This window comes from Larimichthys crocea, chromosome X (genome assembly GCF_000972845.2).
Source record: "Larimichthys crocea isolate SSNF chromosome X, L_crocea_2.0, whole genome shotgun sequence".
Taxonomy (NCBI): Eukaryota; Metazoa; Chordata; class Actinopteri; family Sciaenidae; genus Larimichthys; species Larimichthys crocea.
The window spans coordinates 34,259,460-34,287,404 of NC_040020.1; the positions used below are offsets into that span (position 1 = coordinate 34,259,460).

Sequence of the window (27,945 nt, forward strand, 5' to 3'; positions counted from 1 at the left end):
TTCACAAAACAAACTTTATTAACCCCATTGCTGTTGTTACAAATACTGAGGCAGAGAATACATAGGAAGTACAAAAAGGTCTTCTCATCTCGAAGACAAAATAAGCGCTGGAAAATCTTTATTTACAGTATGCTTAAATCACCCAAACAACTTGACTGCAAAATGGCATCCATTATAGCATTAGCATTATCACAAACCCACATCTTATGTAATATTTTTAGGGAACATTATCCAACTGGGGCCTGTTTGAAGAAGCATATTTATCGAGTTATATGGATAACACAAGGGTAAAACTTGCAAGCACAAGCTTGTACTCCTCTGTAGGCCTCTGAACGTGGCCCATATTTTCCACAGGTACTCCGAATTTACATTGGGTGAGACAAACCTTCAGAACAATGAAAAGCTTACATAAGAGGCCACATCTATTCTGACTGACAGAGCACTGCACATAGCTTAATCTGTGCTTAAGGGGACAGTTTAAATGGCAAAGTATGGGTAATAAACATCAGTGTTTGAGTATGATTTGCAGGGTTGAGAGGATATGATGATCAGGTCTTAAGATCGCCTCACCCTGAAGACTCAAACTTAGCTCAGCTTTGACATCATCACCAAGACAGAGATACGGTAAATTAAGGCAATTTTGGTTGTGCAGACCTGTGTGTGTGTTTTGAAAAAGAGTGAACAAGAACGAAAAAACAGTTTGTAACAATTCCACATCCCATTTGCGTATGCTGTAGAAAAATGTCCCTGCTTCCTGTTATGTAGATCGATCCACTGCCTCCTTGTCCAAAAGTGTGTCTGTAATGAGTGTACAGATAAGAGGAACTTCTTGTCCATTATCTTAATCTGATGACTCTTACATGCAGTCCATGGAGTTGTCTGGCATCAGTCCAAGCGGTGGCATCTTCCCTGGTATACAGGATGGAGGGAGCATGCCGCTGATGTTGGGGGATGGGTCAACGTTCTCGCTGTCCTCCAGCTTGTCTGCCAAGCCCTCCCAGTTGATATGGAAGCGGGTGACACGGGGATTGGAAGCCAAAATATTCCTCTGGAGCTGAGAGAATGAAATTAAATAATGTTTATGAAGAATCATTTGAATGAAACAAGAGGCTGTCGAGTTATCCTGACTTTTAGTTCCAAATGTGCCTGGTAAAAAGCTATGCATTATACAACTAAATTTTTAAAAGTTGAGTGATACCCCCCATGTCTAGCACACTGATGTGGACGTGTGAATTTAAAAAAAAAAAAAAAAAAAAAGTTCCCTTTTGACTTTAGGGATAAATAACTAAATACGGTACAAACATACAGTGATCAAAACTGGATCCCTGACAAGTGAATACAAAAAGGCTCATAGAACAATGGCCAAGTGTTAGGGAGAAGAAAACAGTTAGTCAAAAACAGAAGCCAATATAGACTCTAATATAGACAGAGAATTGTATTAGAATATCCTAAAAATAACAGGAGAACTGATCTGTTTTTATATCCATAAAATATGTAATTTAGTCAGGAGTTGTCAGTTTATTCACAGAGAGAAAAGAAGTCTTTTTAAAAAAAAAACAAAAAAAAAAACAGTTGGGAATCACTGGTGTAGATCACATATTGAAGTGATTTCTCATACAGGGCTTCTTTCATCAGACTTTCTAAAACCAATGCTGTGGGACTCTTATGTGTACTATAAGTTGAATGACTATTAGATAGGGATGCTTCGAAAAGAACTGTCAAAGATGTGTTGTATGGTAATGAGTGGTTTGTTTTAGTTTCTAATGTGAACAATGTTATAGAGTAATGTATTTTTGTATTTTATTTATTTTTAAGTTATTTACTCCCACACCACCATTTTTCTCAAGTTCTCTCTCAAGTTTTATGTTGGAGTTACTTGATGTTATTGAGAAATAAATATTCAAAATTCATAAGTTTTGACTGTTTTCTTTATATACAAAATAACTTTAAGTACCACACATATACACAAAAAGTACAGAAAACAGGTACTGATATATACTCGGTACTGTATCGGTTCAAATGTGAAAAGGTACCCATCCCCAGTTGTCCTTCTTTCTTGATGTTACTGTTGCCTGCAACTTCAATTTTAGAGCACCAGAGGGCAGTAGAACACAACAGATCTCTTGCATGGCTCATGTACTGTACCATTATGTTTACGCTATCTGCAGATCAGGTATTGCAGGAATCTTTAAGGTTACAGAAAACCAAAACACCTTATCCGTTTTTTGATTCTGTCCAGTAAATACAGATTGTTCTGTCCATGACAGAAATCTACTACTGCCATCTGTGAGTGTGTTTGTGTTACCTGAGTGTAGTCTGGTTTGAGAGGTGGATTTTCCCGTAGTTCTGGGTCTGTGTATTCGTTGTTGACATAGTAACCAATGCGGATGAACTCCTGTCCACGGTAGGTGCAGGTTATAAGGACTACAGTCACTCCTACAGCGTCACTCTCTGGAATCAGTCCTGTGTTAGGAGCATCAGCCTGAAGGGATCAGCAAAAGCAAATGCATTTCTTTGATTTCTAGCCCAAGTATCCATTGGGTTTTATGGCCTAGCTGTATTTTGAAACAGGATGGGAACTAACATGTGACCAAAGCTTACTTACCTGAAACACAAACATGTGTCTGCCAGCTGGTACCGGGCCAACTAGAACAGAGTCCAGAACCTGGTCATATTCCTCGCTCTCGGCTGAACCCACATAGATGATCTTCCACTCCAGATCTGACATCACAGAAAAGTGAGATATAAAAAAGGTATAGTTCTGTTTGCAGAGAAAATGAGTTACACAGAGGCGATATTCATAAATGGATATTAGCACCATCCCTTGACAATGTGCTTGGAGATATAGAAACTGGTGTCAAGGTGGGCATCGGTATCATCAGATACCCTCAGGTTGTGTGTGTGTGTAAAAATATAAAAAGCCAGTGTTGATATATACACATATCACCTACCTATACCCTTCACCACCACCACTACTACTACTACTACTACTACTACTACATGCACTCCAGTATACACGCTACTGTTTCCCTGTTGTCTCCATCTCGCGGTTCGCGGCAACTCGTTGAGCTAGTCTGTTGCTACAGTAACGTACTCTGATCAACCAATCAGCTCCTCGGATAAACCTTCGTAGAACGTGCCTGAACCAATCACTGCAGGCTGGAGGCGGGGCGTTGGGCACAATCGCGCCAGCGCCAATTTTCAACCACTTGTCAAATGAAACATCATTAAGCAGCCTCTATGACTACTAATATTGTTGTATCATCTATCTAAACAGCGCGTTCGTCAATTACTTACAATGCACCGCCATCAACCTGCAATGTACGAGTTACTAATTTACCAGAATGCGCCCAAGAGAGGTAGCAAGTATTCAAAAGCTAACACATAAAACATACAGACGTTAGCAGAGAAAAAAAGTACCCACCTTCTGGCAAATCCTCCATGCATTCAAACGTTATTTCAAACTGAAAGGGATTTCCAAACGGGCTCGGGTTGTCAAGCACAGCAACATTCAACACTTGTACCTTGGCCATAACGGGATCTTCGGAAACACCAATGAGCTTTTAGGCGAACAAAGTTGAACGAGTCACTCGGTACTTTACTGTCGCTGTGTTCCCGGGTTGGCTTACACGCTTTTGGCGTTGCCTGTCGTCAGCAATATAGGTTGAAGTATGACTCTTTTATTCCCCGACAACACGAACACAACCCGGCGGCATCTGAGCTACAGGAAGTACGTCACTCTCTTCTTCCTTTTCTTTCAGCTGTAGCGGCAGCTGCCATCCTACTGCCATCTTCTGGGGTAAGTTAACTCCTACAAATGTCCCGTTCTCCTTAGGAAGCCGACTCCAGAGTGCTCTTTAATGGACCTTTTTTCACAGCAGACATTTTGACATGAGTAAACGCAGGTGTTACCGATGATACTAATTAAGGTCCCATTCCATTCAGGTCAAACAGAGTCTGCTGTAGTGGAAAGGCTCTGCTGCAATACATGTAACGGAACCAATTAGTATCCTCTGAAACAGCTGTGTTGACCCTGGCTGCACACACACATATGTTTACCTTAATAAACAGAAATAAATAGGAAATGACAAGAGACAGATTCGTAGCCAGGGTTAATAAATATAGAGGACATGTTTAACATTTTTTCTGCTGTCTACTGAACATGAACCCAGCCACTCCCCACAAATACTTGGGTTATGCTCTAGCCTAGCCTGCATCAAACAAGCACGTTTTACAGTTTCTTGTAGCTGACATTGTTCACAAAGACCGGTTGTATGCTTCCTATAATGTTAAGTTGTTTAGTAAGCCATTCAGTATTTAGAGAAAATGTTGACATTTGATTCTTTAATTGGTAGATGCACATTTGCCATCCTTATAAGGAGACACAACAATGACTGTTTGTTTAGCTTTAGTTTGTTTAGTAAATGTAACTTGAATGAAGATACAAATTCATCACTGTGCATCTATATATATAGATTTGATGACAAGATTTGATGACAAGAGTCGGCAGTCATATTAGCAACTCTGTGAGGTTGCTGTTTAGTTGAATGCTAATGTTTGCATGCTAACATGATAATGTTTTAGCAGATATAATGTTCATCATCTTAGTATTGCATGTGTTTTATAATTAGCTCTGAACACAAAGTAAAAAGCAGATGGGAATGTCAGTCTTGTAAGCTTTTTGTTATACACTTAAGTTTCACCAAAGTTATTACGAATTATACTGAGGAAATATCTGTACAAATTTCGTGGTAGTTCATTCAATAGGGTATCACCAAAGTTCTTAAGATACATCCTTTGGGAATAAATGTCTGTACAATATTATTGGGAAAAATCTTGACAAGACAGTCAAATGCTGGGTCATGCTGGCATTCTTGTAGAATAAAATAATTATATTTTAACTTAGATGCAAAACTCTGATGGTGAATATAGTAAACATTAGACATCCATCTAGTAGATGTAGAGAAATTGACTGAAAGAGGATCACTAATGTCAGATTCATCTTCTGGGCACCAACGTTGTGTACCAACTGAGCAACATTTACATGAGACACAGACCATAAAATAAGATACCATTACATTTTATTCAGCAGAATGCATCATGATTTTTGCAACCTGCATCTCATAGCAGTCAAAGTTTGACATTAAAATAATGCCAATCCAACGAATGTGTTTCTTTTATTGTTCACATCCAAATAACTTGTAGGTATTGACCAGCTCTTCCATGCCCATGCAGGTAGGTCTGTGTTCCTTAGTCTGACACTCAGCATCTGTGGGCCAGTACTCAATCCAGGTTCTCTCACCGAGTATATACTGAAACCTGAGGACGGCAAAATTGAAAACACATTGGATTTTTATTTAACCCAGTCAAAGTCAAACAATCAAACACAGCCTAGGACATGCTGACATCAAATAAAAAAGAAAAAAAAGAAAAAAATCATTACAAGTACAAACTCAAAAGTTGTGTTCCTTGTTCACTCACAATTGTTTCTTCTCGTCTTTGTGAATATCGTTGGCCATGCCCATGACGAGGTAAGTTTTGCCCAATTTCATATTTAAAGCCACCCTGCAGTGTTGATAACTGAGGAATGGACGAAGATTGCCTAGAGGTCCCACGTCACAGTTTTCTGTTATTAACATCCAAGAAAAGAGAAAATAAAATTAATATTGTAATTACAGGTACAGCGTAAAAACATCACTGTTGTATTCTTATATTACTATAAGAAGAAAATATGTTATTTCCTTTTACAAAGGAGACAAATGTTCATTCTTACTCACTTATTTTCTTTGAACGACACTCATCATAACCCCCTATAATTAAAATATCAGAAAAGAGAGTCAAGATGCTTGAATATAATTATATAACATATGCATTATGCATAAAATTGACACACATTGACACTGAAGGTTTAAAGTAAATAAGTACCCACCTTCTTTGATGACTTCCACAACCCGCATTGTGTAAATGTCAGTGGCCAAACTTTGTGTGAAATTTTCCAGTCTTACTCTGTACACTGAGGACATACAAGTTGCAGTTGAGTTTTTTCACTCACTCACACACTCAATCAATCACTACCTCACTCTTACCATAATCTATTCTGCCGCTCACTTCAGTCTCACAGGCCTTTGTTGTGCGGTCACCATTGTCGATTTTTTCCATCTTCTGCATGCTGCAATTCTCTGGAAATACACATTGGACACAAACAACATAACATTTCTATAAATAACAAACAGGGAAAAAACCCTGATCATTTAGGTTATTTACACGATAATCATGGATGATTTTCAGGAAGATATGAGATGGTCAATTAGAACAGCTGTTAATCAATCGTGATGTGAAACACCACTTTTTGGTAGCACAAAATAACTAATTAAAAACAAACTTATCAAAAAAGAAACATGAACATATATTAGCGTGATAAGAATACTATTACTATACTAGAGTAATACACTACTACTTCCCTAAAATGACAGAAACCATCTTTGGGAAAATGTTTAACCTGATGTATACTTTTTAGTTTGGGCCACATCCCATCTGCTACTATAGAGGGGGTAGGATTTATGACCTATATTGCAGCCAGCCACCAGGGGGTGATCAAGACCAACAATGGTTTGGCTTTAGTGGCACTGTCATAATGGAGACAGGTTGGATGTCTTACATGAGTGTCTGTGACAGCAGTCTTGCACTATGGCCTGACTTGAGCCAACCATAACCTTAACGTTACCTTACTTTCACACAATGAGGTACAGTCTCTGTAACTGTGTGTGGAAAACACTGGATTTAGTCTTCTAGTCTTCTAGTTAGTGTTTCTCTGTAGGTAACTGATAGTGAGTAAAGAGCGTGAAAGGGGTTTGTGGGATTGCAGGTGATTTCTGCTTCAATTAACATGGAGATAACAAAGTCATGAAAGTTTGGAAATTCAGTCAGGTAACTTTTGAATCAGTTTGTGATTTTCTTTAACATGAGGCACGGCTTCTTTGTTTTTACTCTACTTACTGTAACAGATGCGACTTACAATGTAGTAAAATACACAGGTGTACACAAAACAGTAGACATTTAGTTAATCTTAGTTACCTTCTGCACATATGCATCCACTGCTTTGACAGAGCCTGAGTAGCTCACCACTAATCCTTTCTGGGTGGTAGAACTTCATACAAGGTGGCTCTGCAACAATGAAGAAAACACTTTTAAGATATTTTGTTTTGATTCCTCGTAGGATCATAGTACATCTAGTACTTTTCTGGTATATAGCCTCTTGTGGTTGGCAGGTCAGTTTTTAGAGGGTACTGACTAATGACCTATCTTGTTCAGGTATGTCTGTATGCTTCTGGGCGTCTAGGAGACTCACGAATATTGTGTTGATGGTTGTAGTATTCATAGACAGACACAGCAGCTGGTTGTAAAACTCCCACTTTCTGCTTCTGATGGATCCTAAATACGATCTCCTCTGGTTTGGTGTGAGAAACCTGTAGAGAGACATAAAGCAAAGGTGTGTGAGAGAGAGACAGAATCAGAAAACATCTTACTGTATTTCCTCAAAAAATACCTGGTTGTCAAACAAAAGCTGGGTCACAAATAAAGGCCGGGAGAAAAAACAGGATGTATAAACTATTGTGCATGCTAACTAAGCATAATGTACATATCCATTGCTTTCATTTAACAAATTCAACAATATAATCTATTGCTATTTTTAACTTTTGATGTTCTGGATTGTTGCTGCATACGTGTTAATGTCTCAAACTGTATGTTGTAATGTACAAGTGCCATAAGATGACAGAATGTTCCTGCAAATATTTCACAGTAAAATTACACTGCCAAATTATTTCTCTTGTTCCTGCTATACCCAAGTAACTGGTGTTTAAGCCAAATTAAGTTGCAAGTGTTTTTATTCTTATCTGAATTGGAATTTGATAAAGACAGACAGAGAGAAGGGGAGGGAAGAAAATTGGTTACCTTGTTCAGGTAGATGATGAGTGAGCCTCTTTCTGACAGGGCTTTGTTGATCTCATATTTTGAAATTTGACGGCTATGTCCAGTAGACAACTACACACACACACACACACACACACACATCATCATCATCAGATTACCATAAACATTACCCTGTGAACTTGTATGTGTGCGTGTGTGTGTGTGTTAGTCTTACTTCATTCAGGTCGTCTGTGTTAATTTGGTAGCCAGTTAATAAGCCAATATCCAAGATTGACATGGTTGCGTCCGTCTCCTTGTTCTTATAGCTGTACAGAAAATGACAAACTATTTTAAACAAAGGATTAAAACAGGCAGGCAAGTGGGGAAACAAAATAAATAAATAAAAATGTGTATATATATATATATATAGCTGCTGGATAGTACAGTGGTTATGCTCACTGACTACGACACGGGAGACCGGGTCAACAAGGTCTGTGTCAGTTGCTAGGCTGATGAGAAATGGGCTACTGGAACACTGATGGACGAGGGCAAAAAAGACTGGAAGAGTTGCTGGAATGCTACTATACAAGCAATCCCAGAGAGAGGTGATATATACAGCGAATGTGGGACCATTGGATACTTCGAAACCCACAATTAAGGCTAACAAAGAAACAGCTATTATTAGCCCAGTGTTCCAACATCCGTAATCGAAATCTACTATCACAACTAGAGATTAATGAAATACAACAAAGATAATACAACGACGGCAAGGGGGAGCCAGGAAGACAGGTCAGCGGGGAGATGTCATCATCATCCCCACAACCAGAGATTGGGTACCAAGCCCCAACAGCTACCAACAGCCTCAACACAAGAGCTGCTGACCTGAGAAGGAAGATCGTGACCCAACTGTAAACCTAGAGCCCCTAAAGAATACCGAAGCTGAGTTGCCAAGTACCTTGAGAAGATCTACTAGTGGATGTGAATGCTGCTCTGAAGACACAAGACCAACAAGCTGATACACAGTACAGCAACAGTAATCATGGAGATGCTTGGATACATAACAAACAGTACCCACCATGGAAGAGACGATTAGAGGCCAATATAAAGGCAGCACAGAGAGAAGTTAGCCAGAAACATGGTGAATAAAGGGGCACCCAGGAAGTACAACTCACTCTCCATACCAGAGGCACTCATAACTGCCAAACAGCGACTAACAGCTCTGGCCACCCGGTTGAAGAGATACACCAAGGAGGGAGAGGCCAGGAGAATAAACAAGCTGCTCTCCACTGAACCAGCCAAGGTGTACTCTCAGTGGCAGGGAAACAACAACCAGTCAGACCCACCAAGAGCTGAGGTGGAAAAATACTGGAAAGACATATGGGAAAGAGAGGCATCACACAACACCAAAGCCCAATGGTTAGTGGACCTAAGAGCTGATAGCAGCAACCTCCCAGAACAAGAACCAGTAACTATCTCAATGGCAGACATCCAAGAAAGAGTGTCAAAGATGAAGAGCTGGACAGCACCAGGCCCCGACATGATCCATATGTACTGGCTGAAGAAGCTAACTGCACTCTATGAACGCCTACCAGCACAGATGAACCAGCTGCTGAGGGATGGGACCCACCCAGAGTGGCTAACCCAAGGCAGGGCAGTCCTAATCATGAAGGACCCCCAGAAGGGACCCATCCCATCCAATTACTGGCCAATTACCTGTCTCTGCACAACATGGAAGGCCCTGTCAGGCATCATTGCGGCAAAAATGAGTAAGCATGTGGCTCATTACATGAGCGAGGCACAGAAAGGAATTGGCAGTAACACCAGGGGAGCCAAGCACCAGCTACTGGTTGATAAAACGGTCGCCCGAGACTGTAAGAAGAGACAGACCAACCTGTGCACTGCCTGGATTGACTACAAGAAAGCCTAAGACTCAATGCCGCACACATGGATACTGAAATGTCTGGAACTGTATAAGATCAACAGGAACCTAAGGACCTTAATCAAGAACTCAATGGAAATGTGGAAGCAACCCTAGAGACCATTTTAAAACCCATTGCCCAAGTAAACATCAAGTGCGGCATATACCAAGGAGATGCGCTATCACCACTGCTGTTCTGCATAGGCCTAAACCCCCTCAGTCAGATCATCACGAAGAGCAGGTACAGGTACTAATTCTGTAGTGGAGCAACAATCAGCCACCTGCTCTACATGGATGACATCAAGCTGTATGCCAGGAATGAGCGAGAAATAGACTCACTGATCCACACCACCAGGATCTACAGAGATGAGATAGGGATGTCATTCGGATTGGACAAGTGTGGCCGGATGGTCTCAAAGAGAGGCAAGATGATCCAGACTGAGGGGATTGACTTACCAGAGGGCAACATAGGTGATATCCAAGACAGCTACAAGTACCTTGGCATCCCACAGGCTAATGGAAACCATGAAGAGGCCACAAGGAAGTCAACCACAGCCAAATACTTCCAGAGAGTAAGGCAGGTCCTGAAAAGTAAGTTGTTGGTAAGAACAAGATCCAAGCCATCAAAGTGTACGCACTACCAGTCATCAGATACCCCGCTGGCATCATAAAAAACTAGCCAAAATAGGAGATAGAAGCCACAGATATCAAGACTAGAAAGCTCCTCACCATGCATGGAGGGTTCCACCCCAAGTCCAGCACCCTGAGACTATACACTAAGCGGAAAGAGGGAGGCCAAGGGCTAGTGAGCGTCAAGGCCACGGTCCAGGATGAAACATCGAAAATACAAGAATACATCAGAAAGATGGCCCCGAAGGATGAACTGCTAAGTGAATGTCTCAGGAAGCAGAACCCTGATGAGGGTGCAGAGGTGGTGGTCAAAGAGCAGAAGAAGGTAGTGATGATAGATGTGGCGATCCCAGTTAACGCCAGCATCAGGAAGAAGGAACATGAGAAACTTGAGCAGTATCAAGGGTTGAAAGAGCAACTAGAACGGATGTGGAAGGTCAAGGGTAGCATGGTCCCCGTGGTAGTGGGGGCACTTGGGGCAGTAACCCCCAAACTGAGTGGCTCCAGCAAATCCCAGGAACAACATCTGAAGCCTCAGTCCAGAAGAGTGCAGTCCTAGGAACATCGAAGATACTGCGCAGAACCCTCAAACTCCCAGGCCTCTGGTAGAGGACCCGAGGGGATATATAATAATATATAATATATATATATTATATATATATATATATATATATATATATATATATTATATAAAACTTTGAATATATGGAGTGAACCTGATTATATTGAATGAAACCTTGAATATATTGAATGGAGTCGGAATATAGGGAATAAAACTTTAATATATGAAGAAACTTGAATATATTGAATGAGTTGAATATAGGAATAAAACTTTGAATATATTGATGAAACCTTGAATATATTGAATGAAGTCTGAATATATGGAATGAAACTTTGAATATATGGAATAAAACTTTGAATATATTGAATGAAACCTTGAATATATTGAATGAAGTCTCAATATATGGAATGAAACTTTGAATATATGGAATGAAACTCTGAATATATTGAATGAAACCTTGAATATATTGAATGAAACTTCACTGATGTCAGACTTCGCGGCAGTGCCTGCAGCCATCTTGTGTAACAGTCTGTAAAAGCGAAAGACAATGAGTCAGGCTGCCCGCAATCTAGTTGCAGCGATATTAAGCAATGAGGAAATGATAAATACACTGACGAATGCGTGCCGAAATCCTCCCGAAAAAGTTCGCTCAATTTTTAACCGTGGCAGGCCTACAACAGGCATAAAGTTTCGCTATAATCTCATTATGCATTTGTCTGTCTGTCTGTAGTCCGCTGTGTGAGTAATGTGCCCAAAGCTGACAATGTGTCGCGGATCATAAAATACGTTCAATACTAAATAAAAATATATAAATATTCACCCAGCATTGGTCTATGAATGTGGGTGATTCTTATTGTATCTAAACAATATATGAAGAGCTTCTCTTTCGGTTCATGAAATCCCTGTAACCGCAGCAGCTTCTCCAGTCCCGGAGAAGTGTTGAGTCAGAGCGCAGTGCTATTATACACGGCCATTCACTGTGTTTTACCTTCATTATATCACCTGAAAACTATATCAAGCTAACCATACAGTGTCTTGGACCCTTACTTGTGTACGGGTGGAGATTGTACACTGGGTGTTGTGGGGCACTTCTGTGAGGTTGAAGGCATGCTGAGGTTGGCCTGATAAACAGCTGCCTGGCCTGTTTTATGTCTGCCACAATTAAAAAGGGAGCGAACTTCCTTGTCAAGAAAACGGTATTGATCATTAGTGAATTGCTACTATAGTTATTGTAACAACACAAAATGATGTGTAACCACTGCAACATTGCTATTTAACTGCATCACATTTCTCTGGTGATGGGAGCCAGTGAACACTGCTCAAAATTAAGGATGTAAAGGGCATGGCAAATAAAAGATAATGGTGAGCAAACAACAGAAATGCAGGGAAGTTCTGTATAAAGCCATGTTACTGTAACACTTCTTGATTTACTTACAGAACCTTTATTACCAGCTTGTATATCTTCTCAACTGTATCCATTTTATCTGGAGAAGTAGAAAAGAATATTACTTATTTGTGTAGCAGGATGAGAATCTTGAGTAGATATACAGTTGCACTTTTATTTATTATTATTTTTATCTATTTATTTTCCAGTTTTTCCAGTAAATGGTAGATGGATTATTGTTTAAACATTTTAAGATAAGTGCTTGTCTTGGTAGTTTTTATCATTATCTTTTCTATAATCTTTGATCTATGCCATGATAGTGATGATTTTGAAGTAAAACCAAAAGCTTGAAACTGTAGCTGTACATCTGCCCTTTTATACATCGACACCATCTGTCACATAGACAAAGGTTTTTCTTAAACATTGATTCTAGTCTCTTATAGCTTGGCTCTTATTTTCAGAGGTTAGGGCATCATTTATTTTGGTAATAGCACATTGTACTCATAAGGTTAATTGCTAAGATCTGGGAATCATTGCTAAAAAAAATGTAATAGGGCAAGCTCTATTGTTATATATCATGTGTAGTCTTCATCATTAAAATACATTTAAATAAAATGATATAGCTTTATCTTTTACAGCAGTCATTATTAGTTTTCAGGGAATGTAAATTACTAAATTACAATAATTGTACTACTCTTACTACCTGTACTGGTCTTACTCTGAAGGCCTGAGATGCACAACAACAATACATGGCAAATGATAAAACTCAGAACAAAAATGTTACACTCACTGTCACTGTTGCTTCTCCTGTTCCACTGGCAATCACTTTCACATTCTTGTTTATTTGGTGAAACTATTGGGGTTTAAAAGATGCACATGTGCATACAAACACACATACACACAAACACAAACCAAACAGTAGAAGGTTCGTTAGATATTTAGTTACTTTAGATACAGAAATTACAGAAAGAGGACTTGTGACTTGCACAGGTAAAAGAAAGAATTATGCCCAACTTTACTCCGCTTTTAGCCAAGTTGAGTCGTTGTCTTGGGTTTAGGTACTATGCATTCATATGTATTTGCATCAACCTATAATTTTTCATGGAACTATTTTCAGTGTGTCAGTCTTTTAAACACCTTTGGATTTGAATAAGAAACTGTGTGGCGCCACCTTTAAATTGATTAGGGCACTTTTCATATATACAGCACATCTACACCTATGCTTTATAATATAATTTACAGAGACTTGTCTTGTGCTGTTGCACTTGCATGATGTTTAGCTGTAAGTCGTTGTTGTTTTTGATCCTAAGTGATATAATCATAACAAATACACGTGTAAGACTGTTGATATATTTATCACAGCACTGTATATGGTTATTAAAACATTAACATTAATACTCTAATTAGCTGATGCTTCATTAGGTATAACCAGCTGCGTTGAGAGACGGGGGTAATCCTAATTCTTATTCTTATAATCACATGCTGTCATTTAAATCTGCAGGGCAATGTTCCTCTAAAATTGGACCAATCACACAAATGCGATCTTAATCTTATCTATCGGTTTGTTTTGGTATACTTTTGCCCTCCAGTGGCCAACAATACAGCTGTAATTGTATGTAAGTTGTATGTATTTTCACCTTGGCTGTTTTAGTGCCATAGTGGTTTTGTCTGTTGAAGTTGCTGCCCAGAGGTATGCTTCTACCAGGAATCTCAATGTCCACATTCACATTATACTCCTCTTCATGAGCATTGATCCAGTACTCAGCTATTGCCTGGTATACCATTATAGTAGCCTGGAGAGAGATAGAAAGACATTGTAGGAAGAGAAAAAATAAATTGATCAGCAGTTTAAGCCCCAGATTGCCAGTATAACTTCACTAAAAAACATCAAATATAGATACATAAATGCATAAAGAGAGAAAGAGATGGAGAGAGAGACTCATACTTGGGTTGATCCATAGCCTCCGCCATCTATCTGCTGTTTGTTGAACCATCTGACAACAGGTCTGGCATCCTCAAAAGCCTTTAATAATGAAAAGTCAAGACAGACAAGGGTTGAAATCTCTATGGCTGAGGGTGAGTTTATTAGATTGTATCATTTCCTTTATTGAAAGTCCTATTAATTATTCCTTGCAAGTGTACTAATATATAACAATAGTTATTTAATTAGATAATATCATATTAATCCGAGTACCTATCACAGTGTAGCAATATTTAAATCTAATCTAACGATAGTTGTGATGCTGTTCAGATATGTTACCAAGCCACTATCTGATTTGCTTAAATTTGCTTGGTACATCACTGGACTGTAGTCTGATTTTCTCAGATACTACTGCATACAATGGCTCTTCAGACTATGTAAGCCTATGTCATTTTGCAAATAGTTCACAAAGCTATGGCAGGTTTATGATGGAATTCCTTATGTTTTTATCCAGTCTTGTTTAAAATTATGGCAATGGTTGTCCTTTGTGGTGGTTTTGTAATATTTAAATTGTTATATATTCATGTTTAATATACATGTTGTTCTGTGTTACTGTTTTTATCTTAACACCATGTGTACCAAAATGGTGCCAAACCCATAACTAACATAACTATGGTCATACCTTAAATTGTGTTTTTAACCTGGATTTGAGAATATCATTTGTGGAATCACTAAACGTGCAATCATCGACGTTTTTTAACACTGTCTTACCCCACTCTTCATACACTCATCTTTAACTAGCAAAGCACTTCAAATTTCTATGCACTGTTCAAAAATCAATCTATAATCTCAGACCACGGAATTGGTTGAATCGCTCTCATTTGGTCTTCTCACCTACACCAGATATTTCTGGTGGAAGGAAAGTTGATTTTGCAAGCAACTATCTGTCCTTTGGTGAGATAGTATGAATGATAGATCTATGATCTATCTATGATAGATTGATGATTATATTGAACTGTATGATTTCCACAGCATGGCATGCAGCTGGTTAATGCACATTAATGGGATGTGCTCACCTTGGCCTTAACCAAAGCCAGAAGGGCATAACCTGTGGCCTCCAGTGTGAAGAGTTGTGCGTTGTGTACAGGCCAGTGGGTTAACTCTAAAGAAATCACATTTTTTATTTATTTTTTTTCAAAATCTTCACTGAATTCAAAAGTGCATAACCTCCTTTTTAAATATATAAATGTTCTTACTATTAATTAATATTATTATAATATTTTTGGCTTAATCATCTTCACACTCACAAAATTAACTGGTCTTTAGTCTAAGTGTCAACAGTGAGTACTGGTATTATAATCATTAAGCCTCATCTGTGAATGTGGATGAAGTTCATGTCCATTCATCTTATCGATAGACTAAGTTGTTTCTCAGTGTGTTTAAAAATATTGTTATGGAGCAAAACCTGATGAGATAAATTTAAAAAGGGTCTTCCGGTCTAGTTTGTTTTCATTTGCCAGGGCGTATGATGTCATCGCTGCAGCATATGAGTTGTTGAGATTGTGCTGACGCCTTTCCAGGTAGGCCACTGCTTTATCTATCCCATCTTTAAAATTCTGGAAAGAAAGAAATTACACACATTAGCTATATTAAGGGGCAGAGAGAGTTGAAGAAAGAAAAAAACACCATCAGTTATTGTCCATACACAGTCTTTGCTCCAAATTTGGATGACACTGATTTCAGGCCTCTGATGTTTTTATAGATTTTCCCTGCCTCCAGCTCTAACATGCATGGTCTGCAGTGTTAACTTTGTCACCCATTTTTCAATTTAGTCTTAGTCTTAGTCTTGGGTCAAAGTTCATTCTTAGTCTTAGTCACTTTTAGTCTTTCACAAATCATTTTTGTTAGTCATATCTTAGTCGACTAAAAGTCTCAAAATTTTAGTCTAGTTTTAGTCAAACATGAACACAGGGTGTTTTAGTCCAGTTTTAGGCAAAACATTTTAGTCTTTTTCTATTTATTTCAGGAATATTTTTTTTGTTTATTAATTCCAGTTCACTTGTGTTCCACAGCTAACATATTGATTAAATGTCTCGATTGAATTGAATTGAATGAATTCATCTTCAATGCAACTTTGCTAAATGTCTGTTGTTTCAATACACACTTAATATGCACTTGATTTCATTTTTTAATCTACTAATAGCAGGTACACCCTATTATGACATGTTCTGTCATCTTCTACATGCAATTGTTCAATTTCAATATAAATACATTGATTTTATGCCAGTTGCATCTACTAAAATGTTAAAATTAAGATGAGTCCAAGAGCAGCAAGAGGATATCAAACGTGTGATGTTGCTACAGTAAAAGAAGTGCTGGCACAAACACATGACAGCAGGACTGGATGTTGCTTTTTTTCTTATATAGTAGACGAAAACAAGGAGGACGTTTTTGCTCTTGCATGACATTTTCGTCTCGTTTTTATTCGTCAACAAAAACGCACATTGGCACACTTTCATCTTCGTCAAGGGAAAAAGGCTCGTTGACAAACATATTTCGTCTCGTCTGACGAAATTAACACTGACGGTCTGGCTTGTTTGTTTGTACTCTCACATGAGTGCTTGTGTGCCTACACCTCTCTGTTTCTCTGTTGCCCAGGTGTTGACATTTGAAGCATACATAAACTGGTACTCTGTTCAGTTCATTCACTTAGCAACAGATGTAATCATCAGGTAGTACACAACTTCCCTAAAGGATAATCAACTGTAACACCCTCCTCCTCCCTCCTCAAATCCAGCATAAGAATGTTTTTGCTTCTTGCCCCTAACCCTGTCCAACACTACCGAGAGCTTTCAGAAACCACCATACTTAGGTTGCTGAGAAATCTCTCATCCAAGGACATCCGAGCTTGCCTCCTTCATCTCTAAATGTTGGTATTTTGATGATTTCTCCTTGTGTGCATTTATACATGTATGTCCACCTTTCTTAGTGTTGAGGAAATAAACCATTAAAGAATTTATAAAGATTGGAGGGTAAAATACTCTGTATATAGGTGACATACTCACCTCAACAGTGTCATTACAATATGCACGTGACTCCTGTATAGCAATGAGGCAGAAAGCTGTCATGGAGACATCTGAATCTGCGCCCTTCACGTCACCCTACACATGAATGCACACAAAAAACCATCCATCAGCCATCATTATCATTACGATCAACATCAACATAATTTTATTTATAGACAATGATAGTAAGTAAGTTATAGAATTGATGTTATTTGCACACACAACCATCTCTCCATGGATAATGCTTCCAACTTCTCTAAACGAGCCGTCATGGTTCTGCGTTTCGGAAATAAGAAACTTGATGGCTTCACAGATAGAATCATTTGACACTTTCACCAGACTGTTGGCCATGGCAAACACTTTGGCAACATAGGCTGTCAACCTTAGAGAGGGGAGGAGAAGAATAGAGAGGGTACAATAGTTTTTTAGTATACAGTTTTTAATTTACTTTGGTTAAGTAACCTGTACATGAACTACATCTTATATTGTACGGTTAAATTGTTTCCTTAGTTCTTTATTGTCTTGAGGCTACCTCTCCACTACATTACATTCAATATGTATGGGGATTGGCCCCCAGCTACTTCTTTAAGACACACACTTGCCCAGTCACATCCTGGTGTACCTGTTCTGGGGCTGAATTATCTCCGAGGGACCTTAAAAGCTGGTGAGATAGCCTCTTCACTCAGAGAATCAAGGTTACAATGTAACCACTCTCTTGCATATCCCATACATATGGGGAAACTCTTTAAGACACACTGTGAGCAGATGGTGCAGCCAATAAGCCCAAAACACCAGTGCAACACCAGTGTTTACAAATGTACACTTTTTACATACCAACCAGGTCAACTCCCTGCAAGGCACAAAGGCCAAGCCTGAGAGGCAGAAGGGCTGCTTAGGTCTGTCCGCCAGATGCAAGACTGACCCAGGAAACACAGGAACAAGATGTGAAGTTCCTACGAAAAGTGACCTCTCAGCTGATCTCAACTGGTTGACTTTGCTCCTGCCGAGGCAAAGCCAGATCTCCATTTTTCATGGATTTGAGCCCCCTCATGATATGATGTCCACTACCATGTTCAATGGCCATGGCACATGTAGAGCTCTAAGTGAGCATAGGGGGGAGTGAGCCCACTGCACAGTTTGGTTGCCAGCTTGCACATGATGGGGGAACTGTTGATGTAGGCTCCTGTCACTCTGCTCTCGGTCCTGACAATTAAATAGTGAGCTCTCGATCTCTGCAGGAACTGCAGGAGTGTGAGGAAGACAGCTCTCAGCTCCAGGACATTTATGTGCTGGGTGACCTAATGACCCTTGTGGACAGCGCCACGTACCATGTAAACATGTGCCTGAAATTTACCGGCAACCTCCTCCTTGTTATGCATGTTCGAAAGTCTTCTACATGATGCGGACAACTTGCTCATAGCAGCCGGTGTGTTAAGTTGCTTACAAACCAGGTCTTCAAAGAGGCACCTGCGCTGGTTTTAAGGTGCACATCCCCATACTTCTCAAATGGAAAAGTGGTTACTCCACAAAGGGCTTCTCTGGTATGTGCAGACATTCCTTCGACAATATTGCTGATGTCCCAAACACAGCACACATGTCCCTGGCTTGCCATACTATCACCACTCCTTGCACAGTAGGGGACCAGTAGAAACCCAGAAGCTCAAATCCTTGTTTACAACCAGACATGTGGAAATACTAGCCCTCTTGCTAACACACTAGCTCTGTGTAGTTGTTAGTTTCTTATTTTCTTTTGTAGGAGAGAGGGAAAGGAGACGGGTCCATAATTTTTGACAAAGGTTTGTACACTTGATCTGGAGGACTGGAGTGAGGATTAGCCAAAATGTATAAACCTTTGTCAGAGATTATGGATCAAAGAGATTTTACAGTAGAGTAAATATTGCACAAAATGCCCTTTTCAATTCAAAATAATGAACTTTGAGGCTGGATTTCTCCAAAATGATTCAAAATAATGAACTTTGAGGCTGGATTTCTCCAAAATGATACAGTATACTACTGATACTGAGTGAGTGAACAGTCAGGATGGTCCTGAGATCAAGTGTATCAACATTTGTCAGAAATTATGGATCAAAGGGATTTTACAGTGGCGTAATAGGTTTACTCATACTCAGACTATCGTTTTGTTTTCTCGAGATCTCAAATTAATTATCTCACAGGAAAACAGAGGAAAATGATCTCGTTATCACGGGAAAACGGAGGAAAATTATCTCGTTATCACGGGAAAACTGAGAAAATTTATCTCGTTATCATGGAAAAATGGGCGGAATATAATGTATGACCCTTTAGGGCTTCCGTAGTATAACCTTTTGACTGCACCCTACATGATCCCCACCGTCAGTGGGACTATTGTTTTTGATACCAGCAACAATACAAAAAGACACAGAAGAAAAGGAAATAGCACGGTTCATGGAGGCTGTCTGTTTACAGACACCCAAACTACTGAAAACAGGATCATTTCGTTATTTTGTTATTGTTATGGTAAACATTCTCAAAACTATGTGACAGTATCTGTATTTCTGTTTTATTTTGTTTGATTTAATGATATTGTAAGATAAGATTTAATTAATTTATAATTTTAAAATTTAAAATGATTAGAGAATTGGTATAATTTCATTCATTCATTTCATTCATCAAGTCTTTGTATACTATCCCTTAATTCAGAACAGAAACTATATTTTATGATACACCTTGCATTTAACAGGTGATTGTTAATATTGGAGGAGTGATATGTTGTATCACATATTGGTGAGTGTTCAGTTGTCCTATTGTTGAGACGGACATTAAAGTATTCATGTTACACAGAAGAAACGGTCCCCATGCATTTGCTTGACCCACAGCCCATAACTAATTTAATTTAGTCAAAGTCAACTTTATAGTTAACGCTAAGAGTAACCAGTGTTACAATATTGTACATGTTTCCAGGTTACTTGTTGTAGCGAGGGGGACATGCTGGCATGTTTAAAAGTTGTTTGTTCAGTTGAAAACGTCCTGTAAATGTATGCGTCAGGTTGTCTTTAATGTGTTGGTGTGTTTTAGTCATTATAAAAATGTTTTTTTTTGTTGTTGTTTGGTCCGAGTTAAGCCTGATTTGCATATTTTCTGGCCTGCTGCAGTTGCTGAGGGAGAGCTTGTACCTGCATGTGTGCTCACTGTGCACCCCTGCTCTATAGGTTTGTCATTTAATTTGTTAATTTAATTATTGAAACTGTTAATTTTATAATGAATTGTACAAGGTCTGGATTAGAGGGATGAGTGTGTTGTACATATTAATGGTGCAAATAGGAATATATATTTTTTTATTTTATTTAAACAGTTACTTTGAATATGTTATATTTTGTTTAGGTTGTTGTTCATTATTTGTGTTGTGTTCTTAATTTTAAAATGCCAAATTAATGGTTAATGGCACATTTTGCTGTGTACATCTTATTTGTAATTATATATGTATATATATATTTTTTAAAACAAATCACAACTTGGTAAGTGTGTTTGCAGTTGCTGAGGGAGAGTTTGTGTGCTCACTGTGTCCCCTTGCTCTATACGCATTAAAGTGCAAATCACAAGTCCTGGTCATCAGGATGTTTCTTCCACATGCAACCAGAATACAGCTGCTACATTGTCACACACTGCACCCTGACTCAGGTGGAGAACAAACAATCAATAATTGCACACCAGATAAACATTATAGATAAACCATAGGGCTTAACTGGGAATGCCACTGTGTCTTAAAGAAGTATCCATGTACCCTGACATGCAGAATATATAACCGAGTGGAGAGACGACTGGTACCTAACTTAAATTAGAATGTGCAAAATAAATGCATGTTTTGATGCTTCACCAAGTACTGCTTTTATACTCTGGGAACACAGCAAAACCCCCATCCTTTTTACGGTAGTGAAGCTCGTTCTGGTAGCCTGGAAGCAAACAAAACACACAACCCTTTTTAGTGACTGCTATTCAGCTATCTCCTCAATCTTATCCATTCAGTGCCAGTTTGAGTGCCTTTTACAATGATCTTGTCAGTTAAGCAACATTTCTGGAATTCATGCTAAACATTACATTTGTGTGTGCTTACCGGTCTTGATATGTTCAAGGGCTTCCTTACGTTTATCAAAACCCACAATTTCCCACTGGTTGGTTTTGTCTAAATATGTGGTTGCAATGACAGGCAGGGTCATGCTGATCATGTTCTGCTCTCCACAGCCTGAGGGCTGCTTGATCAGACTACCCATCGATTTCCCACTAATGGCCTTCTCCACCAGTGCACTTATTTGCTCTCTTCCTGTGTGGAAAAATGACAGGATCAACAAGAAGAAACAAACATACAAAGGTGCCCCCAACCAGTTGAGGTGGTCATTTTCAGGAAGAACAACTGTTTCTTACTACAACTTTAAATTAAATTAACAATACATCATTCATTGTGCAGGTGTTGTTTCACATAACATGCTTAAATACAACATTACATCACCTGTCACAGATATGTATGTCCATTCAGGTGTGTTTGGAGCCATATCTTTCATAGGGATTTCACTGTTTATAATTGTCTCTTGTTTGCCACCTTAAAGAAGAAACATTTGGCAGGTTGGAGTATTGCTAAATGAAAAAAAACAGATAATACACATTTTCTGTGTTTACTGGAATTCTTTAAATAGTAAACTCACCTTCACCTTCCTTAGCAGGGTTGAGGGTTATAATCTTTAAAGATGTTGTCAGTATACCTGGAGGCTGGAAAAACAACAGTTACACCTATTTGGAATCACTACTATTTTCAAACGTACCTGCTACACCAGGAGAACAGTTTTTATATGGTATTCCAACCTCCAAACTCACAAACACAATTCTGTTTCACTTACCACCACCTTTAGCGTCTTTTTGACTCCATCCTTGGACCAAGAATCTTTAACAGCTGCTTTGACCTCAATGGGGAAATGTCCTTCTTTCATTGGAATAATGATAAATGGTACAGATAGTGTAGTTTTGGCTCCAACTTCAACTTCCTGATGATACCTCTTACGCTTAGAGGCTGAACTGCACACATCCTGCGTCTCAATCAGTTCCACACGCACCTTGAAAACAAGACATAGGTGGTTTGTGTGTGTGTGTGTGTGTGTGTGTGTGTGTGTGTGTGTGTGTGTGTGTGTGTGTGTGTGTGTATTTGATTGCAGATGAAGGCCTCTTCACAGAACAGATAAGATTCTTTAGGCAAGTTGTTTGATTGTCATAAAATAATAAAATATCTTTGTAAAATGTATATATTTTGTAAACATACATTTTACATGGTATTATTGTGTAATGATAGATTATTATTTTTGGTGCCCTCAATTTATGTTTTATGTCAAATAAGATGGTAGCAAATCTGGCAAAACCACATGACAGTCTGTGTCACTGTCTGACCAACTGTCTTTGTTGGACAAGTGTTTATCCATGTTGATACATGCACTGGAGTCCTCTATTTGGCCATCTGTTCTATGTCAGCCCAATATTTAGGGCCCGAGCACAGCGAGGCCCTATTGTATTTCGAACGCTGAACGACGTTGAAGAGTAAATCGCATTTTCCACAGCCCATATCCCCCCCAAAACTCACGAATATTTGCCTACCCCCCCAATGTCAGGCGTAAAATTACGTATTTTGGAGGTCTCACACATGCACGCGCGCATACGCCTCCACAGCGCCACCTAGGTGCGCGTTTTTGCCGGTGCCCCTCGCCACGGTTTCGCCCACGTGCACGAAACTCGGTGGGAGTATGTAACATGCCCAGACGCACAAAAAAGTCTCTTGGTGCCCCGGGTGACAGTGAAGCGTACGGCGTCCAATTTTGCTCAGATTTGGCCTTTTCCCGTTTTTGCCTCATTTCCAGGGGTCGCATTTGAACGAACTCCTCCTAGGGATTTCATCCGATGTGCTTGAAACTTGCCGTGTGTGTTCTCAAGGCCTCGACAATGAAAAGTTATCAAAATCACAACTTTTTATCAGAGGGCGTGGCCGTGACGGTGCGTCAAAGTCGACGCTGCCGATTTTTTCACAAAAAAACAAGACTCCATTGACTTTTGGCCTGATTTGACAAGGGGTCATGTTTGAACGAACTCCTCCTAGGGATTTCATCCAATTCACTTGGTAGGTCTGTTCACATAGACTTCCTGATTAACAGTTATCAAAATGATGAATTTTGGGGAAACGGTGTGGCCATTTCCACATGCGCACATTTCGACATGCGCACATTTCGACATGCGCACATTTCGACGTGCGCACATGTGCGAGGGCCCGACCATCGCTGCTTGCAGCTTTAATTACTGTTGCTTTTGCTATGATTTGTTAGGCCCAGTCCTGAAAAAATCGGGGTCTGGTTGACTTGCCAAATGTGTGTTTTGGTGTAATAGATGATCTGAAACCATTTGATGGTACAAAACTGCAGATTGCTTTGAGTGTGATTGGTAGTACAGTAAACTGTTATCGTATTCTGTATTACTTTGAAAAGCACTAAATACATATCTGTCATCCACTAATCAGAAGATCGGTGGTTCGATCCCTGGTTCGAGCCCCTCCAGTAAGTCGAAGTGTCCTTGGGCAAGATACTGAAGGTGTATGAATGCTTAGCTCCTAAAATTGATGAGCAGTTGGCACCTTGCATGGCAGCCAATACCATTAGAGTATGAATGGGTGAATGAGATATGTCCTGTAAAGCGCTTTGAGTGGTCGGAAGTGGTCTATTTACCATTTAGACTGAGTGACCAAACTATGCTAAGTTTAAAGCCTCTGCTGAAACATAGGAAGGTAATTGCTCAGACTTACAGTGACTTTTTCTGATTCGTAGTTGTGGAGGATTGCCTTGATTTCTATCTGCTCTCCACGGACAGCAGAGTAAGGCAGCCTAAGATCAATGAAGAAATCCTGCAGTACCTTTACTTCTAATGGTTCACCAACACAGATACCTTGAAGATGAGGAGAATCAAACTTGAAGCAGAGAAAAAGAATTGTTTCTTTTTGTCATGAGCGGTCATGATTTTAAGATTACAGTGGTTATGGGAATCCTTACCATGAGTTCTTGAAATGCTGATACCAGTTAACTGCCAGGTTGTGATCGAGTCTTTCAAAGGGACATGTATCTCGTTTGTTGTGGTGCGACTGAAATGCATAAAAAAAAGCAGTGTACATTTCAGAGACAAAAGAATATTAAGATTTTAGTGGTGATGAATGAAATTTAGTCAGCTAACTCAAATGGAAACAGATTATGTGAATATAGAATACTGTATGAATAGCAGCAGCAGAAGGTGTCGGCTTTCAAGTTAGTGATGTGGCGGCTGGCATGACAAAAAAAAAGAGTGAGCAAAGTACTGATGGCATAAATACCCCTTCTATGCTTCTATGAGAGGAGTACTGTATGCCATGAGTATAGTCTGCCACAGGCATCATTTCTGTTATCAGTATATTTTTTGTGTATATAGGTTTCAGTTGACTCACCAGTTTAGTGAATTTTTTTGGCAAGAAGGCAGCATAACTTTAGTCCACAGCCAACTTTCAGGGAACGAGGAGCGAGAGACAATAGTATTGCTGTCTATGTAAATGTTTTCATCTTCTTCACCTAAAGTGTCATACAAAAATATTTTTTAATGAGTGGCAATGAGTAACCAATGCTGCCTTTCACTCCATCCCTTGTCCCCATCTCTTACTGCGTGCCAGTATGAGGTCCTCAGTATGCTTCCTCTCAGCTCGCTGGATTTCCATTTGCTTGCAGCAGTGTAGGAAGGCGTTGACACAGTCTGGACCATCTATGATGTACTCGCTACGCCTCTCACAGCTGTATGAGAGGAGGGTTTCCCTCATGCCTTCCAAACAACACTGACGTTCAATTTTTTCTTCAAATTGACTCACTTAAAAGAAGAGAGGGTAGAGAAGAATGCGAAAACAAAAACATTTCTAAATTGAAAAGAATAGAAATGGAAATTTCCATTTTATGTGATACATGGTGTACATAAGCACTTAGGTTATTTTGTAACTGTATGGTGCTGGGTGCACAAAATCTAACCTTGGTGCCCAGTGAGATACCAAGATACCAAACGCCACAGTCAAAGAAATAATCTAATTAAAATGCTTATTTGTCAGATTGGAACCCTTGTGGTGTGATTCTTACCTAAGCTCGTTCTTACATCCAGTATATTGTTGGCTCGTTTCCTCCTGCTGGGAGTTGGACATATATATTCTGGAAATGCAAAACAGAATAGCTTAGAAACAGAACCCAACATGTTTAAACTTTAAACTGTGTTCTACTTAGTATACATTGATGTGATACTGTTAAAAAACAGAGTATGGTAACTTGGCTGGTTTGAAACTGTGACAGGGTGTGGCAGTGTAACTGCAAGCCAGCAGAGAAATTGTGGCTCTGTGTCCCGAGCATGGTTAAGGACTGAGAAAGTTTCATTAGCATTGCAGGTTTTGAAAGGGAGCTAAATCTATTTGTGTGTGATAGAGCCCAGATTAAACCCTAAACTAAGCAACATGTGAACTTTATTCGTGAACATACTTCAAAATTTTAGATTTTGGTTCAAAAAGACACAGGTCTTTATAAGACCCAGAGAAGGTGAAAGGTGTGATGATGTGCAGGTACTACTGCTGGTGACACTGTTGACGATTTACTCAAAATTGAAGGCACACTACCAGTATGGCTACCATAGCATTCTGCAGCAACACGTGCCATTCCATTTCAAAAAGAAAATGACCCAAAATACACCTCCAGGCTATGCAAGGGCTATTTGACCAAGAAGGATAGTGGTGGACTGCTGTATCAGATGACCTGACAATCAAAAAACAAAGCCTAAAAGATTCAGGTGACTATTTATTTACTATTCTCTATTTATAATGTGTGTTATTTCAGTCAATTCTATGTTACTTCTGTAGGGCAGTTTTCTTTTGAAAATAGGATTGAAAATTCTTCGCTTATTGAAACAGATTCTTAGTTTGTGTCCTGAACTGAGTATTTGGCCATGTTTCATTTCAGTGAGTGAGACCATGCAGTTGGAGCTCTAGTCAAGCACTGAACAAGTTGACTTATCTTGTGAACAAATCTGATTCTAGTGATCCAGTGCACTGAATAGACTGCTTTGTCCATCATTAAGACATAATACATGTCTGGAATCACACTAGTCAGAAGAGGGAAAGGGATGTGAGCTTGAATAAAAAGGTTACACCTAGTCTGTAGGGAGTCCCAGAAGCCGTGTTGGACTCGAACAACAGTCCAGCATCGTAAAACACACTCATGCTGTCCCTCCCTCCACCAGGTGTGCAGCCTGTATCGGACTTCTCCACTAGATCCCACACCTAAGCAAGGTGGAAATCATAAACACACACTAACATATCCATTTCAAATCATTTTAAAGAGAATTTTAAAAAATTGCCTTTTTCTGGGTGAGGCGGTGCTTGTTGTTGAGGACGTAGACGCCTTTGTCAACTGCTACCAGTGCCACAGTGGCTCCAGGGTCCCCTGTGACCTTCAGGTGAAACATCTTACCAGGCCTATAAGATGGTGCAGCTGTCATTGCTTCCAGCTGCAACTAAAGGAGGAAGTAAGGGCAACAAATGAGACAGATTCGTATTTGTTAGAACAAGCATATAAAAGCAACCCATATGCATACTTGCATCTCTAGAAAAAAACAAACTTAAGTTTTATATTAAGTTTGTGCATTGGTTTTCCCAATTATTATCTTTTATGTCAGTCTTCTGTGTCTCACCGAGCCCATGCAGGTGTCCTTGACATCCACCCAAAGAGAGTCTGCTACCACTTCGTTGTTCTTTGTAAAGTAGTAGGCTACGATGCGGAACGATGGCAACATTTCTTTGGTAACCAACAATGTCATGGCTGTCAGAGTTCTTGTCATGTATTGGCCATATTTCACCAGTTGACCTCTGCTGAGGATCTGGGGATACAGATTAGCACATCAGCATTTATATACATATATACATATTCAAGCATGTCCACAAACAAACACATGCACAGGTGTCTCTCACCAGGTATGTAGTGTTGCCTTGCGAATTATTCTGCTGGCTGAGGTAGAAGGAAACTTTTAGATGGCTTCCTAGTTTTATGTCAGCTTGATCCAAACCTGGAATAATGGCATTGCACATTTAGTGCTAACTAAAACACTGTTTGTCACTGTCACTACAATCATTATTTCAGGATGTTTCTCACCTATGTGGATGTAACTTCTGCTGCTGGAGGTATATGGGTGAGCCACCATGTTGGCTGATGCTTGGCTCATACCAGGAACATCGGCCTACAATTAAACAGAGGTTAGCAGATGTATACTGTTATTTAAAATGATGTACATGGAAACTTTCTTTTCTTTCCTTAAAATATAATTGCAGTTAGACCGTGGCGCTGATCTATGCCCCTGTTCTCAAATAATTTCAAATTAACAAAAGTTTAGTACCTTTCGCCTATGCCTACGTACAGCTGTAGCTGCGTGAATGTGAGGACGTAAGCAGCTTTAGGACAGACATTCACAGGCTAACTGTGTATATTTACCTTTTTGCAAATTTGATTCGGA

General features: G+C 39.4%; 2 protein-coding genes across 2 annotated transcripts in view; both read right to left on the reverse strand.

The window, feature by feature from the left end:
• asf1bb (anti-silencing function 1Bb histone chaperone) lies at window positions 1-3,939 on the reverse strand. The gene is made up of 4 exons (XM_010739006.3): window positions 3,425-3,939; window positions 2,606-2,721; window positions 2,306-2,482; window positions 1-1,054 (listed from the first exon to the last, which is right to left on the reverse strand). The coding sequence occupies exons 1-4, from the start codon at window positions 3,531-3,533 to the stop codon at window positions 857-859; spliced, it is 600 nt and encodes a 199-aa protein (XP_010737308.1). The 5' UTR covers window positions 3,534-3,939; the 3' UTR covers window positions 1-856.
• A 1,125-nt stretch (window positions 3,940-5,064) lies between these two features.
• The window catches only part of LOC104925397 (complement C3-like), a 30,360-nt gene continuing 7,479 nt past the window's right edge, over window positions 5,065-27,945 (reverse strand). The window contains exons 12-44 of the mRNA XM_027282993.1: window positions 27,588-27,672; window positions 27,407-27,501; window positions 27,130-27,315; window positions 26,797-26,952; window positions 26,590-26,719; window positions 25,536-25,604; window positions 25,075-25,275; window positions 24,866-24,986; window positions 24,441-24,529; window positions 24,197-24,336; window positions 22,260-22,472; window positions 22,068-22,131; window positions 21,875-21,964; window positions 21,482-21,688; window positions 21,245-21,320; window positions 17,614-17,773; window positions 17,392-17,487; window positions 15,792-15,942; window positions 15,403-15,488; window positions 14,351-14,428; window positions 14,043-14,198; window positions 13,196-13,258; window positions 12,746-12,797; window positions 12,457-12,505; window positions 8,147-8,237; window positions 7,954-8,043; window positions 7,349-7,466; window positions 7,075-7,164; window positions 6,087-6,179; window positions 5,930-6,013; window positions 5,778-5,810; window positions 5,482-5,626; window positions 5,065-5,319 (exon numbers count right to left, since the gene is read on the reverse strand). Coding sequence (XP_027138794.1) covers window positions 5,178-5,319; window positions 5,482-5,626; window positions 5,778-5,810; window positions 5,930-6,013; window positions 6,087-6,179; window positions 7,075-7,164; window positions 7,349-7,466; window positions 7,954-8,043; window positions 8,147-8,237; window positions 12,457-12,505; window positions 12,746-12,797; window positions 13,196-13,258; window positions 14,043-14,198; window positions 14,351-14,428; window positions 15,403-15,488; window positions 15,792-15,942; window positions 17,392-17,487; window positions 17,614-17,773; window positions 21,245-21,320; window positions 21,482-21,688; window positions 21,875-21,964; window positions 22,068-22,131; window positions 22,260-22,472; window positions 24,197-24,336; window positions 24,441-24,529; window positions 24,866-24,986; window positions 25,075-25,275; window positions 25,536-25,604; window positions 26,590-26,719; window positions 26,797-26,952; window positions 27,130-27,315; window positions 27,407-27,501; window positions 27,588-27,672 — 3,699 coding nt within the window. The 3' untranslated portion in view covers window positions 5,065-5,177. The remainder of the gene's footprint in view (window positions 5,320-5,481; window positions 5,627-5,777; window positions 5,811-5,929; window positions 6,014-6,086; window positions 6,180-7,074; window positions 7,165-7,348; window positions 7,467-7,953; window positions 8,044-8,146; window positions 8,238-12,456; window positions 12,506-12,745; window positions 12,798-13,195; window positions 13,259-14,042; window positions 14,199-14,350; window positions 14,429-15,402; window positions 15,489-15,791; window positions 15,943-17,391; window positions 17,488-17,613; window positions 17,774-21,244; window positions 21,321-21,481; window positions 21,689-21,874; window positions 21,965-22,067; window positions 22,132-22,259; window positions 22,473-24,196; window positions 24,337-24,440; window positions 24,530-24,865; window positions 24,987-25,074; window positions 25,276-25,535; window positions 25,605-26,589; window positions 26,720-26,796; window positions 26,953-27,129; window positions 27,316-27,406; window positions 27,502-27,587; window positions 27,673-27,945) is intronic.